We start from the raw sequence: 15,732 nt of genomic DNA on the forward strand, positions 1-15,732 counted from the left end.
GTGGATTTGTGTGTTCTTATATGAAACTAAAAGGATTTGGAAAAAGAAGTAAAATCAGCGAACACCAATCATAGCAAGGAGATGTCCGTTTTGAATACTGAGGTGAAATAGTATGAGATAAAGAAACAAAAGTGTAAGCAAAATGTACAATTACTATGTTGTAAGTATAACTTATTTAGTGCACAAGGGTGTAAAAAGGGTGTAAAAGGTGTAAAAAAAGGAGAGTGCTGATAACGTGAAATAAGGTATTGATATTAAACCTTGTGAGTATGACAGTGTCAACAAGTGTGTCAGGTGTGCTGTGAATGCTGGGGTGCTCTTGTTCTGGATGTTAGACGCTCCCAATATGTGTTGGTGGTGCGAGTCAAAGAGGAGGTACTGGTCCTTGTGTGTGGGCTTCCGGTAACTTCAATGTTGAGGTTTCGATTCCCTTCAACAGTCCAGCAATGGCAAACAGTTATCCTTTATGTCTTCCCCGGTGAACTTTATGTTTTTATCCACAGTGTTGATATGAGCAGTGAAGGATTCTACTTTATATTTTGCATGGTTGGATCTTAACAAGGTTACAAGTAGAGCTTCAACATTCAACAAGAAGAAATGGGAGTTAACAAAACATTATTTTTTCTTGTTGCATGTTTAAGCTCAACCTGTAACCTTGAGAAGGTCCAACCATGCAAAATATGATTTTTTGCCCTTTTTCAGGTGGTCTTAAACTTTTGATAGGGACTGAGCTTTCATTAACAACAGCAGCCATCTGCTCTGCATACAATTTTAAAACAATTAAAATAAAAAGATTTAAAGTTTTCAAAAAATGAAAAGATAAAAACATCAAAACAGAAAAACAGTGATAGATGATGCATCTGTTGATGAACTGTGATTTATTATATACTTTTGTTTTTGGTAGCAATCAGTCAGACCTAGTAAAACTTCTCTTTTCTTTTCTTTGTTTTATTTTATTTTTTGAGATTTGAGAAAACATCTAGTTTTCCACTCAGTGAAATAGAGTTACCCATCCACTGCACAATCAATAGTAAAATTCATCTTCTCACCCAGCATCAGACAGCCACCATTACCGTGTATGGCACTGGCCACAAATAATTTCATATTGTAATCCTTATTTCTTTATTGAACTGAAAACCTACTTTTATGGTTCCGTCAACAGAATGAAACAAAACTGACAACGGTACAGGTGCTTCTCCAAAGGCTACAATATTGTAGTCTATACTTCCTCTGCCATACTGTTCAGGTAAAATTTTACCAATTTTTATGTTTGACAGTAGTAAAAAATACTCTGTCCTTCTTTTAGGATGAAATTTGGTTACTTTTCTCAACGTGACTCAAACACAGTGACTTAGCAGAGTATCTACACACTATGCCCCCCCCCCCAGTCCCCAAAAATCCAGGCACCTGCCCATCTTTCAGAGATCATGGGAGAATCTGATACATGATGAATGATGATACATGGTGCACATGAAGAAGAGAGTCAGAGGATGGTTTTAGAGTTGGTGCCTTAACACAAGCACTATCACTGTCACGGTGCTGAGTCTTTGACACAGTTTTGTGTGGATTTATTATTATTCTTTCCTTTGCGTTAAGAAGATTATTTAACTGTACAAGGCTTGTCCAGTTTAGTTCTTTTGGTCTCTCTGACTTTCAAATAAAACTTAATACTTACCACACACATGAAACAACAAAATAGTTGACCTCAGAGTTTCACAACTTTGCAAAATTCTGACAGAGTCATACTGTTGCAATACAAACTATATACATATCCAAATTTAGTCATCTTCAGCCTGCAGAGAAATTCAACAGTCTTTTTTGTAATGATTTTGTAATGATACAGTGACAACAACAGTCAACCCCCCACCCCTTGCACAGAGTTATATTAACCTGTCAAATCTTTATTAGGTTTTTTTCCTACAGTCAGTCCATCCAAAACCAACAAGGCAACTTTACTTAAGGTACGTAACCTTTGTTATTTTGCTGCAGGATCTGTTAGGCAAAAATGTTAACCACTAAACTCTGCAGATACAGATATATTTTGATTACCCGTCTCCCTCTCCCCATCTCTTTCTCTTGCTTTATAGGCAGTCATATTAACCAGTCAGTTTGATCAGACATTCCTCTGCAGGGAATTCCTCAACAACTATTAAGAAAAAGGTACATAATGTTTGTCTGTGAAGGTTCTCAGTCATCCAGGTCATTGTAGTCTAAGGAGTTGGAAAGAAAAGCGTCTGGACTTCTTTAAGTTGCTTGAAGACATTTCACCTCTCATCCGAGAAGGAGAGTCCCAGATTTAAACCCAGTGGGAGTTTCCCCCTATTTCAGGATTGTAAAATCATTGGTTATTTTCTATGGAGGAATTAACCAGCGCTGGATTTTAATTTAATTAAGGTAATTTATTAAAATTAAGGAAAATGAGTTAAATTGATTTATTTAAGTGACAGTACTGCCTTTGTCTGAAGTTATGGAGTAATTCATTGTATATTTTGTCATAATTCTAATTTACAACAAAACTCTGGTTAGACAGTGACAGTGTAGAAATTTTTATGCCTTTGCCTAATAGCTGTAAAACCGCTGCTATAGTGTATTAAGGTGCCCTCAAAGCAAACATGAAGCAAAGTTTTAACGCTTGCATATTACAGAATAGGTCAATGTAACGAGTGGGCATGATGTAAAAAGAGGGCAATGTGAGTTTGAATTAAAATATTTCAACTTCTGCAAATAAACTGCATCAAGCTGCATTATAAAAACGGGTCAACTGTGGATTTTTAAAAATAAATCCACATAAGCAATCATTCAGGTTGGTTTAAAATTACATCTTTTAAAGCTTTTGAAAAAACCGCTGGCAACCAAATTATGTCTCTTTTCATGCTTGTGTCTACTTGTTTGGAAAATGAAATGCTTTGTTTTTATTTTCAAACGCCTCTCACTGATAACGTTAGTAGTTTAATGAGTCACTAGATCAACAACAAGCATGTCCCAGACGTGGCCATTACTTTATAGTTAACCCTGTATTTATATTTTATCGTTTATCTCTACATATTAAAATTTCTGATAACTTAATTAAAACCAAGTGCTGATATGGTTAATCTTAAGTTGTGCTGGAACTTCAGCTCAATTAGACATCGAGGAGATATTTCATGGATTAGAATAACTATAAATGACTTTATATGCATTGAAATTGTTTGTTTGTTTGTTTCTTTGTTGCATGGCTACTGCAGGTCTCAAGACAATCATGGAGATGACTACTCACTATTTTGATCAGAGAACTACAGCTACTGCTGCTCATGGAAATGACTCTGAAAAAACTGATGACTACGACTTGAATTACTTTGCTCAGTTGTTTCAGTCGTTTGATCCCATGTCTATCGCTGTTTTCTCCCTGGTCTCTGTTTTTGGCGTGCTCGGGAATGGAATGGTTATCTGGGTGACCGGGTTCAAGATGAACAAAACTGTTAACACAGTTTGGTACCTTAATCTTGCTGTGGCTGACTTTCTCTTCGCAGCATTTCTGCCCTTTGATGTGACTTTCTTAGCTTTAGGGTCTCACTGGCCCTTTGGCAATTTCATGTGCAAGCTGAGCACCACTCTAATCTCTCTGCACATGTTTGTCAGTGTCTACATTCTGCTGGTGATCAGTGTGGACAGATGTGTGTCTGTGGTGTGGCCCGTGTGGGCTCAGAACTACAGAAATATACGCAAGTCGTCCTATGTGAGTCTGTGTGTTTGGATACTGGCTTTGATTCTCAGTGCTCCGTACCTTTACTTCATGGACACCGAGCAACAGTCTGGGGACAAAATAATCTGCTTTGACACTCTTTTCGACTACAACATACAATTTCAAGCCATTGTCATCACCAACTTCCTCCTAGGATTTGCAGTCCCCTTCACTGTTATTGTCTCTTGTTATGGTGTCATCATCCATCATGTCAGGAGAAACCGCAACCTGGCTAGCCAGTCAAGTTGCGCCTTTAAAATTATTGCTGCTATTATCATCTGTTTTTTCGTGTGCTGGGCTCCCTTTCATATTATAGGTCTAATTGAGCTGGTTATCTTCACAGCTGATACTCAGAGTAAAACATTACTCCACATTATTGCTATTGGGATACCTCTCAGCACCAATTTGGCCGTTCTAAATAGTTGCATGAACCCACTACTGTATGTGTTCATCAGACAAGATTTTAAGGATGAAGTCAGAAAATCCATTCTAAAAATTATGGAGACTGCCTTCCACGAAGAGAAGACACACCAGACAGAGCAAACAGAGCTTTGAATCCTGTGGTATAAGGCAGACAGTGATGTAACAAAGCTATTTTACAAAAATACAAAACGGTAAATAATAATTTAAAAAAAGATGTCAAATTGCTTTTGGGTGTTTTTTAGCTGTAAATATTACTCCAGAGTAAATCTTTTTAATGAATATAGCAATTAAACTGTTCTTATTAATCTAATGGAAATGGCTAACTGTACAAATGCTGTGATACATTAGATCGGTGCTGTCTTGTTTTTGGTGTCTCTTTGACTCACAGTGTGGATTTGTGTGTTCTTATATGAAACTAAAAGGATTTGGAAAAAGAGGTAAAATCAGCGAACACCAATCATAGCAAGGAGATGTCTGTTTTGAATACTGAGGTGAAATAGTATGAGATAAAGAAACAAAAGTGTAAGCAAAATGTGCAATTACTATGTTGTAAGTATAACTTATTTAGTCTGTATATAAATTTTCATAAGATGAATCACCCTGCTGGCACAGTGGCTAGCGGTGCTGCCTCACAGTAAGAAGGTCCTGAGTTCAATTCCACCATCAGGTCTTTCTGTGTGGAGTTTGCATGTTCTCCCCTTTCTAGGTATTCTGTAAACAATAATGCAGTTAGTGGGGATGTGTTAATTGTTGACTCTAACTTGCCTATCTGTTAGCTCTGTGGCAGACTGGTGACCTATCCAGAGTGCTCCCTGCCCCAAGACAGCTGGGATAGGCTACAGCGCCAATCACCCCTTGGTGCTTTTTAGCGATATCATATAAAAATTCACATTTTATCCAGCAGTCTAGCATATATGAATTTATAATCATTATGATGCTACTAAGCTTAAATTAGCAGTTGCTTTTCTTTCTTTTTCTTTTGGTTCATGACCAATGTCTTTCTCCCAGTTATATATCTTCACCTGTACTGTACAGTTGTAAATACATTTAGAAATAAATGCATAACACATCTAACCCTGAATAATAATTTATCATTATGAAATACCCAATGACAGAACACAGAGCACATGCATTGTTAATATAGTCGTAACCTGTAGGGAGAGGTGTTTTACATAACAAACACAGCAATATGACAGTAGTCATAAATAAAGCTGCACACTGCGGCAGCTTTTAATAGATTTAATTTAGCAAACCTTACGGCAGACATCAAGGCTACAAATCATTCAGGGTGCTTTCTTAATCTCTTATTCTCCGTTATGTGCTAACTAGACCGGCTGTAATGAAATCATCTGTTATTCATGAAGCATAAATATCTTTGGTAAGAAGTACATAAGTGCACAAGGGTGTAAAAAAAAAGAGAGTGCTGATAACGTGAAATAAGGTATTGATATTAAACCTTGTGAGTATGACAGTGTTAACAAGTATTTCAGGTGTGCTGTGAATGCTGGGGTGCTCTTGTTCTGGATGTTAGACGCTCCCAATATGTGTTGGTGGTGCGAGTCAAAGAGGAGGTACTGGTCCTTGTGTGTGGGCTTCCGGTAACTTCAATGTTGAGGTTTCGATTCCCTTCAACAGTCCAGCAATGGCAAACAGTTATCCTTTATGTCTTCCCCGGTGAACTTTATGTTTTTATCCACAGTGTTGATATGAGCAGTGAAGGATTCTACTTTATATTTTGCATGGTTGGATCTTAACAAGGTTACAAGTAGAGCTTCAACATTCAACAAGAAGAAATGGGAGTTAACAAAACATTATTTTTTCTTGTTGCATGTTGAAGCTCAACCTGTAACCTTGTGAAGGTCCAACCATGCAAAATATGATTTTTTGCCCTTTTTCAGGTGGTCTTAAACTTTTGATAGGGACTGAGCTTTCATTAACAACAGCAGCCATCTGCTCTGCATACAATTTTAAAGCAATTACAATAAAAAGATTTAAAGTTTTCAAAAAATGAAAAGATAAAAACATCAAAACAGAAAAACAGTGATAGATGATGCATCTGTTGATGAACTGTGATTTATTATATACTTTTGTTTTTGGTAGCAATCAGTCAGACCTAGTAAAACTTCTCTTTTCTTTTCTTTGTTTTATTTTATTTTATTGTATTGATTTGAGAAAACATCTAGTTTTCCACTCAGTGAAATAGAGTTACCCATCCACTGCACAATCAATAGTAAAATTCATCTTCTCACCCAGCATCAGACAGCCACCATTACCGTGTATGGCACTGGCCACAAATAATTTCATATTGTAATCCTTATTTCTTTATTGAACTGAAAACCTACTTTTACCAATTTTTATGTTTGACAGTAGTAAAAAGTACTCTGTCCTTCTTTTAGGATGAAATTTGGTTACTTTTCTCTTTTTTTTTCTTTTTTTGCCTGTCCTGTTTGGTTCTTTTGCCATCAGAATTATTGTCTAAAGGCGAGGAAAGATGCCCAACGGATTTACTTTACCAAATTGACCATCCCAGCCTTGCCGTAATGGTCTATTTTATTCACCTTTTATTGTTTATTTTATTTTATTTTTTTATTTTCACTTGCTAGATACGGGACAGACTTGAATGAGGAAAAGAAAAGGGAGAAAGGAAGAGGGGGAAAAAACAGCGGAGAAGAGGGACGGGGATAAAGGGCAAAAAACCAAAAACCAACTAAATAAGCAGAAAAAAAAAATACATATATCAATCACCTGGATCACCTGTTGAGAAAGAAAAAAGAAAACAAGCAGAAGAAAACGAGAGCAATATCACGATGATCTATGGGAATATAACAGTAAATACTAAATATTAAACATTATTGTGCAGCACGTAATATCGACAGTGCACAGTGTGCTTTGAGGTAGGAGTCAAAAAGGGTGTAGTTTGTGTGTGTGAGCACCCGTGTGTACACCTGTGAGCATGAACGCGCTTGTTTTTAAAAGGTTCCTTCATGTAATGATCTGCTAGAGGGTGTGGGGGAGCCACAGCCCCGTCCTCCAGGGCATGAAGCAGGTATGGAGGAGATCAAGACTCCAGACATCCAGAGGCCCCCAGAACACAAGAGACCAAGGAAGACCAACAGAGGGGCAGCCGCGCCACTGTCCCAGAAAGAGCTGAGGAGAGCCCCAGATGAGGGGTCACTCAGCAGCCGCGGAGCAGAAGCCAGGGGGGGTTGCAGTGACGCGCCCGTGAGCTCCGCCGGCAGCCAGCTGCGCCTGAGTGACCGAGCCCCACACCGAGAGGCTGAGGGCACCCCACCTCCGATGTGGCCCGAGCGAGCCCCAGGCTCCAGGCCCCGATAAGCGGCCGCCAAGGAGGTGTGTACCTGGACGCCCATCCCCGGACACAAAGAACCACCAATGCACCGATGTCTGAGGGAGTCTGCCACCGGCAGGGGAAGTGGTGGTGGGGGGAGATAGGCCTCCAAACCTTGGAGGGCCTGAGATGTCCCCAGAGAGGTGGCGTCTGATACCCAACCTGACATATAGACACAGACATACAGGCACACACAGATACAAACATCCATTCCCACCCTCATGCTCTCATATGCAATTACTCAACACTCAACCAACGTGGAGACAGACATAGAGAGACACTGTACACACAATCACACTCCCCAAGCGTACTCTAAGAACCGGGTCTAGGTACTCTTGCCCCTGGAGGGGGAAACTGCACCCAGACCCAGGTGGTGTTACCCTTTTCCCTGCGGTGGGGAGAAGCAGACCGCCCCGACTCCGCAGCAGCAGGGAGGCCCCACACTCCAGACCCCAGTCGGATGGCTAACTCCTCCTCCTGGCCCCCCGCTCCAGCAGGTCGTAGAGAACGGGGGTGTGTGAAGACTCCAAACCTCCCTCCGCCCGCTCATATGTAGTGTTGATGCATGTGTGTTCTAAGGTGCATTTAAGACCCAGGAGGGCATGGAGCTACCTGCCAGAGAGCAGCAGGTAAGCGCATAGCCCCTCCTGATCAGAGATGGGCAGTAACGCGTTACCGTTCTCTGCGACCTGCTGGAGCGGGGGGCCAGGAGGAGGAGTTGGCCGTCTGACTGGGGTCTGGAGTGTGGGGCCTCCCTGCTGCTGCGGAGTCGGGGCAGTCTGCTTCTCCCCACCGCAGGGAAAAGGGTAACACCACCTGGGTCTGGGTGCAGATTACAGTAACGTGTTACTTGTAACGCGTTACTGTAATCTGATTACTTTTTTCAAGTAACGAGTAAAGTAAGGGATTACTATTGCAAAAACTGTAATTAGATTACAGTTACTTTCCCGTAGGAACGCTGCGTTACTGCGTTACTAAAACCGTGATTTTTTTGCGAGAATGTCTCATGACAGTGACGTAAGCGAGTGCGACATTCGTGACAACAGCTGTGTGCAGATCAACAGTGGATCATATATCGAGTGCGGGAGAGAGTATGAGCGTGCAGCGTTTAAAGCGTGGAAGTACTGACCTTATTTTGAGTTTGATTCCATAAAAAGTGACAAAAACATTAGCGTCCGTTGTGCGTGGGAAGAAAACTTCTTTTTACACCGAAAAAACCCCTAAACAAGCTCCGAGTACGCAACGACGTAATGGGAAATTCACAGAGAAACTCGCGGATTCTTCCACTGACCGCTGCGCCACACCTGCACCAGAGCACACCTCCGCCTACCCTACTCCTGCTTTACAGGCGAAAATAGAGCAACAGGACTGCTAGTCTTTGATTTTATTTATTTTCTGCTGTGTTTTACTTGCATCTATTTGAAAGACTGAGTGTAAACACAAAAAATATTTTATTTTATGTGCTGGAATGTGCAGAAAATAGGTTTAAATGTTAAACTAATTTCTTCAAGTCAGAGAATGGTGCATATAATTTAATTTTTGCTTGATGCATAAAGTTAAAAGATTAAAACTGATAAAACAAGTTTAAAAAAAAAGAGACTTTTCCATTTGATTACATTTTGTATGATGGATTATGCAGAAAAATTAGAATTGGGCTGACAGATCTATCACTTTATCACCTATTCAGGTTGTAAAATGTGTTTTAAAAAAGTAACTAAGTAACTAAGTAATTAATTACTTTTGAAAATAAGTAATCAGTAAAGTAACGGGATTACTTTTTTGGGGAAGTAATCAGTAATTAGTTACTGATTACTTTTTTCAAGTAACTTGACCAACACTGCTCCTGATAGCCCTCAATGTCTACATGTATTTAAAATTGAGAGGTGGGCAACGACGCCAGGGGTGAGGTGTACACCCTGATGGTCTTTTGGAGTCCGTGTAGCGTGCCAAGTGACCCCTCCCTGGGGCCAGCTCCCCCGCTGACCCCAGTAGGCAACCCCATATTCTGCAACCCGCCAGGGAAAGGGGGCCCAGGCCCATTCGGACCGGGGCCCAGAACAGCAGCGCCGCCCGGCCCCACAGGGCCCGGGACAGCCCACCTGACCCCACCACAGAGAAAACTGCACCCACCCCGTCATCCACTCATCTTCCAGACTACACAAGACAATAGACGCCCAGGCTGAGGTCTTCCTCCACCTCTCCTGTATCTCCCCCTCCTGCAGAGTGAGTTCCTGAAGAGAGGAGAGCTCCTGCAAGGTGTAACAACCTCCCCCACCAGTTGAAGAGCCCCCCAGGTGGCTCGATGCACTGGCGGCACCCTGCGCCAGGGCCGAGCCCCCATACACCCACCTGCCCACAACCCCAGCAACATACCAACCAGGACCCAAGCCCCCGAGGCCCAGCCAGGGCCCCGGCCCAGAGACGGAGCGCCCCCAGAACCTCACGCCCGTCCCGGACCCACCCAGGGGAAGCCAGGCTACCAGGTCAGTAACCCACGTCCGTCAGCACAGACCCTCCCCTAGCCCCGCTGCACGCAGCCACGAGGAAACCGTCACCTAAGAGCCAACAGAGCCCCTAATAGGCCATGACCGCTACCCCGGGTTGAGCCCCCCAAGGAAGATGCTCCTGGGGAACCCCCCGACGCCCTAAGCCTGTCCCTACCCCCACACCAATCACAACAGCGAAGGTGGGACCAAACTATGACCCCCCACCCCCACTAGGTGATGGAGCTAATCAAAGGAGCCCAGAGCAATTGATCTGATGTGGTGGCAGAGGCTGTATTGAGACTAATGTAATCTAATAGATAATTTCTATATTGGTTAGAATTAAGATTATTTTTATTTTTCCAGTTCATGAGGACTGTTTTCTTGGCTATGCATAGGGCAGTGAAAACCATATGGGCTATATTCTTATCTGTAGTGACATTATCTAAGCTGCCCAACAAACACACTAAAGGGGAAGTTGGAATGTTACATTTCAGACACTTTGATAAGTCTTCACATATCTCGCGCCAAAACTTCTGAACTGGTGGACAGAACCAAAGAGCGTGGATATAATTGTCCGGTGTTTTGGTTTGACAGTGTGAGCAGTTGTTGGTAGACGTAAAGCCCATCTTGAACATCCGATGACCTGTATAGTGCACTCTATGTAGTATTTTGTATTGAATTACTTGAAGACTGGGATTTCTAATTAGATGAAAGGTTTTTAAGCAAATCTGAGACCAGAAGTTTTGGTCTAAGTTAACTGATAAATCCGCTTCCCATTTTGCAATAGGAAGTGATATTGATTCATCTGTTTTAGAAAGCATTCTGTATATTTTGGATTGTAATCTGGGGGTTTTAAGAGTAAGAAATTGAACCACACTTGGTGGTGTTTGTAGTTCAACTTGACCCGGTTTAAATTTCTTTTTTACTATGGATTTAATTTGTTGATATTCTAAAAATCTTTTCTTGTTGATCCCATATTGTGTAACTAGTCTGTCAAATGAAATAAATTCTGTTCCTTCTAGTATATGTTCTAAATATTTGATTCCTTTACCACTCCAATCTGAAAAGTTTATCATATTATTTTGTAATATGTCAGGGTTGTTCCAGATAGGTGTACGTTTGCATGGGATTAATGAAGACTCCGTCAATTTTAGAAACTCCCACCATGCTGTCAGAGAAGAGCTGATGCTGATGCTTTTGAAGCATTCATGTCGTTGGATGTTTGAGCTGATAAATGGTAGATCTGAAATCTCTAGATTATTGCAAAGTGCTTGTTCTACATCTAGCCAAGGTTCATCTAAGAGGGTATGTATTAACCATCCTGAGATAACCTGAAGCCTGTTGGCTAAGAAGTAGTGCTGAAAGTTAGGTAGTTCTAATCCTCCTTTATCCTTGGTCTTTTGTAATGTTTTTAAGCTTATACGTGGGGGTTTATTTTTCCAAAGGAATTTGGACATACATGAATCTAGAGATCTGAACCAATCTTGTGGCGGTTTAGTTCTTTTCTCAACGTGACTCAAACACAGTGACTTAGCAGAGTATCTACACACTATGCCCCCCCCCCCAGTCCCCAAAAATCCAGGCACCTGCCCATCTTTCAGAGATCATGGGAGAATCTGATACATGATGAATGATGATACATGGTGCACATGAAGAAGAGAGTCAGAGGATGGTTTTAGAGTTGGTGCCTTAACACAAGCACTATCACTGTCACGGTGCTGAGTCTTTGACACAGTTTTGTGTGGATTTATTATTATTCTTTCCTTTGCGTTAAGAAGATTATTTAACTGTACAAGGCTTGTCCAGTTTAGTTCTTTTGGTCTCTCTGACTTTCAAATAAAACTTAATACTTACCACACACATGAAACAACAAAATAGTTGACCTCAGAGTTTCACAACTTTGCAAAATTCTGACAGAGTCATACTGTTGCAATACAAACTATATACATATCCAAATTTAGTCATCTTCAGCCTGCAGAGAAATTCAACAGTCTTTTTTGTAATGATACAGTGACAACAACAGTCAACCCCCCACCCCTTGCACAGAGTTATATTAACCTGTCAAATCTTTATTAGGTATTTTTCTACAATCAGTCCATCCAAAACCAACAAGGCAACTTTACTTAAGGTACGTAACCTTTGTTATTTTGCTGCAGGATCTGTTAGGGAAAAATGTTAACCACTAAACTCTGCAGATACAGATATATTTTGATTACCCGTCTCCCTCTCCCCGTCTCTTTCTCTTGCTTTATAGGCAGTCATATTAACCAGTCAGTTTGATCAGACATTCCTCTGCAGGGAATTCCTCAACAACTATTAAGAAAAAGGTACATAATGTTTGTCTGTGAAGGTTCTCAGTCATCCAGGTCATTGTAGTCTAAGGAGTTGGAAAGAAAAGCGTCTGGACTTCTTTAAGTTGCTTGAAGACATTTCACCTCTCATCTGAGAAGGAGAGTCCCAGATTTAAACCCAGTGGGAGTTTCCCCCTATTTCAGGATTGTAAAATCATTGGTTATTTGCTATGGAGGAATTAACCAGCGCTGGATTTTAATTAAATTAAGGTAATTTATTAAAATTAAGGAAAATGAGTTAAATTGATTTATTTAAGTGACAGTACTGCCTTTGTCTGAAGTTATGGAGTAATTCATTGTATATTTTGTCATAATTCTAATTTACAACAAAACTCTGGTTAGACAGTGACAGTGTAGAAATTCAACAGTCTTTTTTGTAATGATTTTGTAATGATACAGTGACAACAACAGTCAACCCCCCACCCCTTGCACAGAGTTATATTAACCTGTCAAATCTTTATTAGGTATTTTTCTACAATCAGTCCATCCAAAACTAACAAGGCAACTTTACTTAAGGTACGTAACCTTTGTTATTTTGCTGCAGGATCTGTTAGGGAAAAATGTTAACCACTAAACTCTGCAGATACAGATATATTTTGATTTAAATAATAAATTACGCTAATCAATTAACATTAAGTAACTTGACTTTGTGAAACTTCTTGCTTGTAATACAGTAAAATACTGTAAAATGTTGGAATTAGGTCTTTCTTTAAAGCACTTTGGAATGGATGAAATATTTTTATTGAACAATACCGAAGAGTTGAAAACATAAAAAAAAAAGCATTTTACGTGATCCGAGCACATATTTATCATGGTCCAGTCAGTGCAAAGGAGCAAAATGACCAAGGTGCAAGTGTTTCATTTAAATATTAAACATCTAGTTGTAATTTATTAATATAAAAATTAAATATAAGTATAAAATGTATAAAAAAATATAAATGACTTTTAATTACATTTATGTCGTAGGTCTCAAGACAATGATGGAGTCGACCACAAACTCCCTCAATCAAATCAATACAACTGCTGTACCTGATGGAAATAGCCATACATTTACGTATCCCGGGTTGAAGCAGTCTCTCAACACCATGTCTATCATTGTTTATTCCCTGATCTTTCTCCTTGGTGTGGTCGGGAATGGAGTGGTTATCTGGGTCACCGGGTTCAAAATGAAGAAAACTGTTAACACAGTTTGGTACCTCCACCTTGCTGTGGCTGACTTCATCTTTGCGGCATATCTGCCTTTGAATGTGACATACAAGATTTTGGGGATGCACTGGCCGTTTGGTAAGATCATGTGCAGGCTGAACACCATGGTGCTCTTTCTGCACGTTTGCCAGTGTCTACATTCTGGTGGTGATCAGTGTGGATAGATGTGTCTCTGTAGTGTGGCCCGTGTGGGCTCAGAATCACCGAAATATGCGTAAGGCGTCCTGTGTGAGTCTGTGTGTTTGGATACTGGCTTTCATTCTCAGCGCTCCATGCTTTTTCTTCAGGAACACTGAGAAAGTGTTTGAGAAAGGCAAAATCCTCTGCTTCAACAGCTATGCTATTTCTGATAACTATGAATTACCATCTGTTATTCAGATGCAAAAGTTTCGTCATCAGGCCATGATCATCGCCCGTTTCTTGCTGCTTTTTGTTGTTCCCTTCACTGTCATTGTGTCCTGTTACGCTGTCATCATCAAGCATCTCAAACGAAACCGTGTCCTGGCCAGCAAGTCAAGTCGCCCCCTCAAGATCATTGCTGCCATTATCATCACTTTTTTTCTGTGCTGGGCTCCCTTTCACATCATGAGTCTCATTGAGCTGGTGAAATTCAGAGCTGCTGCTCCAAATGAAACGTTAGTCTATGTCATTGCTGTTGGGAATCCTCTTACTAGAAGTTTGGCATTTTTTACCAGCTGCCTGAATCCACTGCTGTATGTGTTCATGGGACAAGATTTCAAGAAAGAAATCCGCAAATCCATCCTGAATTGGCTCGAGACTGCCTTCCAGGATGTGGAGGCACACTCTCACACTTACTCAAAGACAGAGGACACCAGTCAGAGCAAAGATAATCAGATTTGAATATTGACATGTGAAGCTGTCACCGACATGATACATTATTCATGTTATTTTTGGACTTAAAAAAACACATTCACACATCAAACCTTTTGCATAATCTTACAGTTTAATTTTAATATTAATATATTTAATATTGTTCTTTTCAATTAAAATAAGTTACCATAGAATAACAGCAGTGAATTTATCCAAAACCATGATGTTGAAAATTTACTGGGTAATTTGCATTATGATATGAGATTTGAAAACAAAAAAGATTGTACTTGGACTTAATATTTGATGCTAAATAATAAAGAGTGCAAAAGATACTGACAGGAGTAACATCATAAGCTTGACTTTAAAACTGTGTATTATAATGTCTCCATCAGGTAGAGAGAAATGAGTTATTGATGACCAGAGATGGGCAACGCGTTACTGTAATCTGATTACTTTTTTCAAGTAACGAGTAAAGTAAGGGATTACTATTGCAAAAACGGTAATTAGATTACCGTTACTTTCCCGTAGGAACGCTGCATTACTGCGTTACTAAAACCGTGATTTTTTTGCAAGAATGTCTCATGACAGTGACGTAAGCGAGTGCGATGTTCGTGACAACAGCTGTCTGCAGATCAACAATGGATCATATATCCCGTGCGGGAGAGAGTATGAGCGTGCAGTGTTTAAAGCTTGGAAGTACTGACCTTACTTTGAGTTTGATTCCATAAAAAGTGACAAAAACATTAGCATCCGTTGTGCGTGGAAAGAAAACTTCTTTTTACACCGAAAAAAACCCCTAAACAAGCTCCGAGTGCACAACGAGGTAATGGGAAATTCACAGAGAAACTCGCGGATTCTTCCACTGACCGCTGCGCCACACCTGCACCAGGGTAAACCTCCGCCTACCCCACTCCTGCTTTACAGGTGAAAATAGAGCAACAGGACTGCTAGTCTTTGATTTTATTTACTTTCTGCTATGTTTTACTTGCATCTATTTGAAAGACTGAGTGTAAACACAAAAAATATTTTATTTTATGTGCTGGAATGTGCAGAAAATAGGTTTAAATGTTAAACTAATTTCTTCAAGTCAGAGAATGGTGCATATAATTAAATTTTTGCTTGATGCATAAAGTTAAAAGATTAAAACGGATAAAACAAGTTTTTTAAAAAAAGAGACTTTTCCATTTGATTACATTTTGTATGATGGATTATGCAGAAAAAGTAGAATTGGGTTGACAGATCTATCGCTTTATCACCTATTCAGGTTGTAAATCGTGTTTTTAAAAAGTAACTAAGTAACTAAGTAATTAATTACTTTTGAAAATAAGTAATCAGTAAAGTAACGGGATTACTTTTTTGGGGAAG

The 15,732-nt window shown here is 40.1% G+C and overlaps 1 protein-coding gene and 1 pseudogene across 1 annotated transcript; both read left to right on the forward strand.

Annotated features, from left to right (window-relative positions):
• Positions 1-3,238: 3,238 nt before the first annotated feature.
• LOC146377172 (chemerin-like receptor 1) lies at positions 3,239-4,950 on the forward strand. The gene has a single exon (XM_084944383.1). It carries the CDS (start codon positions 3,239-3,241, stop codon positions 4,274-4,276), a length of 1,038 nt encoding a protein of 345 aa, XP_084800509.1. The 3' UTR covers positions 4,277-4,950.
• Positions 4,951-13,307: 8,357 nt separating this feature from the next.
• Positions 13,308-14,397, forward strand: LOC146377173 (chemerin-like receptor 1; annotated as a pseudogene).
• The last annotated feature ends 1,335 nt before the right edge of the window (positions 14,398-15,732 follow it).

This window comes from Perissodus microlepis, chromosome 11 (genome assembly GCF_051167445.1).
Source record: "Perissodus microlepis isolate ML-2025 ecotype Zambia chromosome 11, ASM5116744v1, whole genome shotgun sequence".
In the NCBI taxonomy this organism is placed as follows: domain Eukaryota; kingdom Metazoa; phylum Chordata; class Actinopteri; order Cichliformes; family Cichlidae; genus Perissodus; species Perissodus microlepis.

Coding starts and splice junctions, on each gene's coding strand:
- LOC146377172 (XM_084944383.1), top strand. CDS start 3,239: ATGGAGATGACTACTCACTATTTTGATCAGAGAACTACAGCTACTGCT.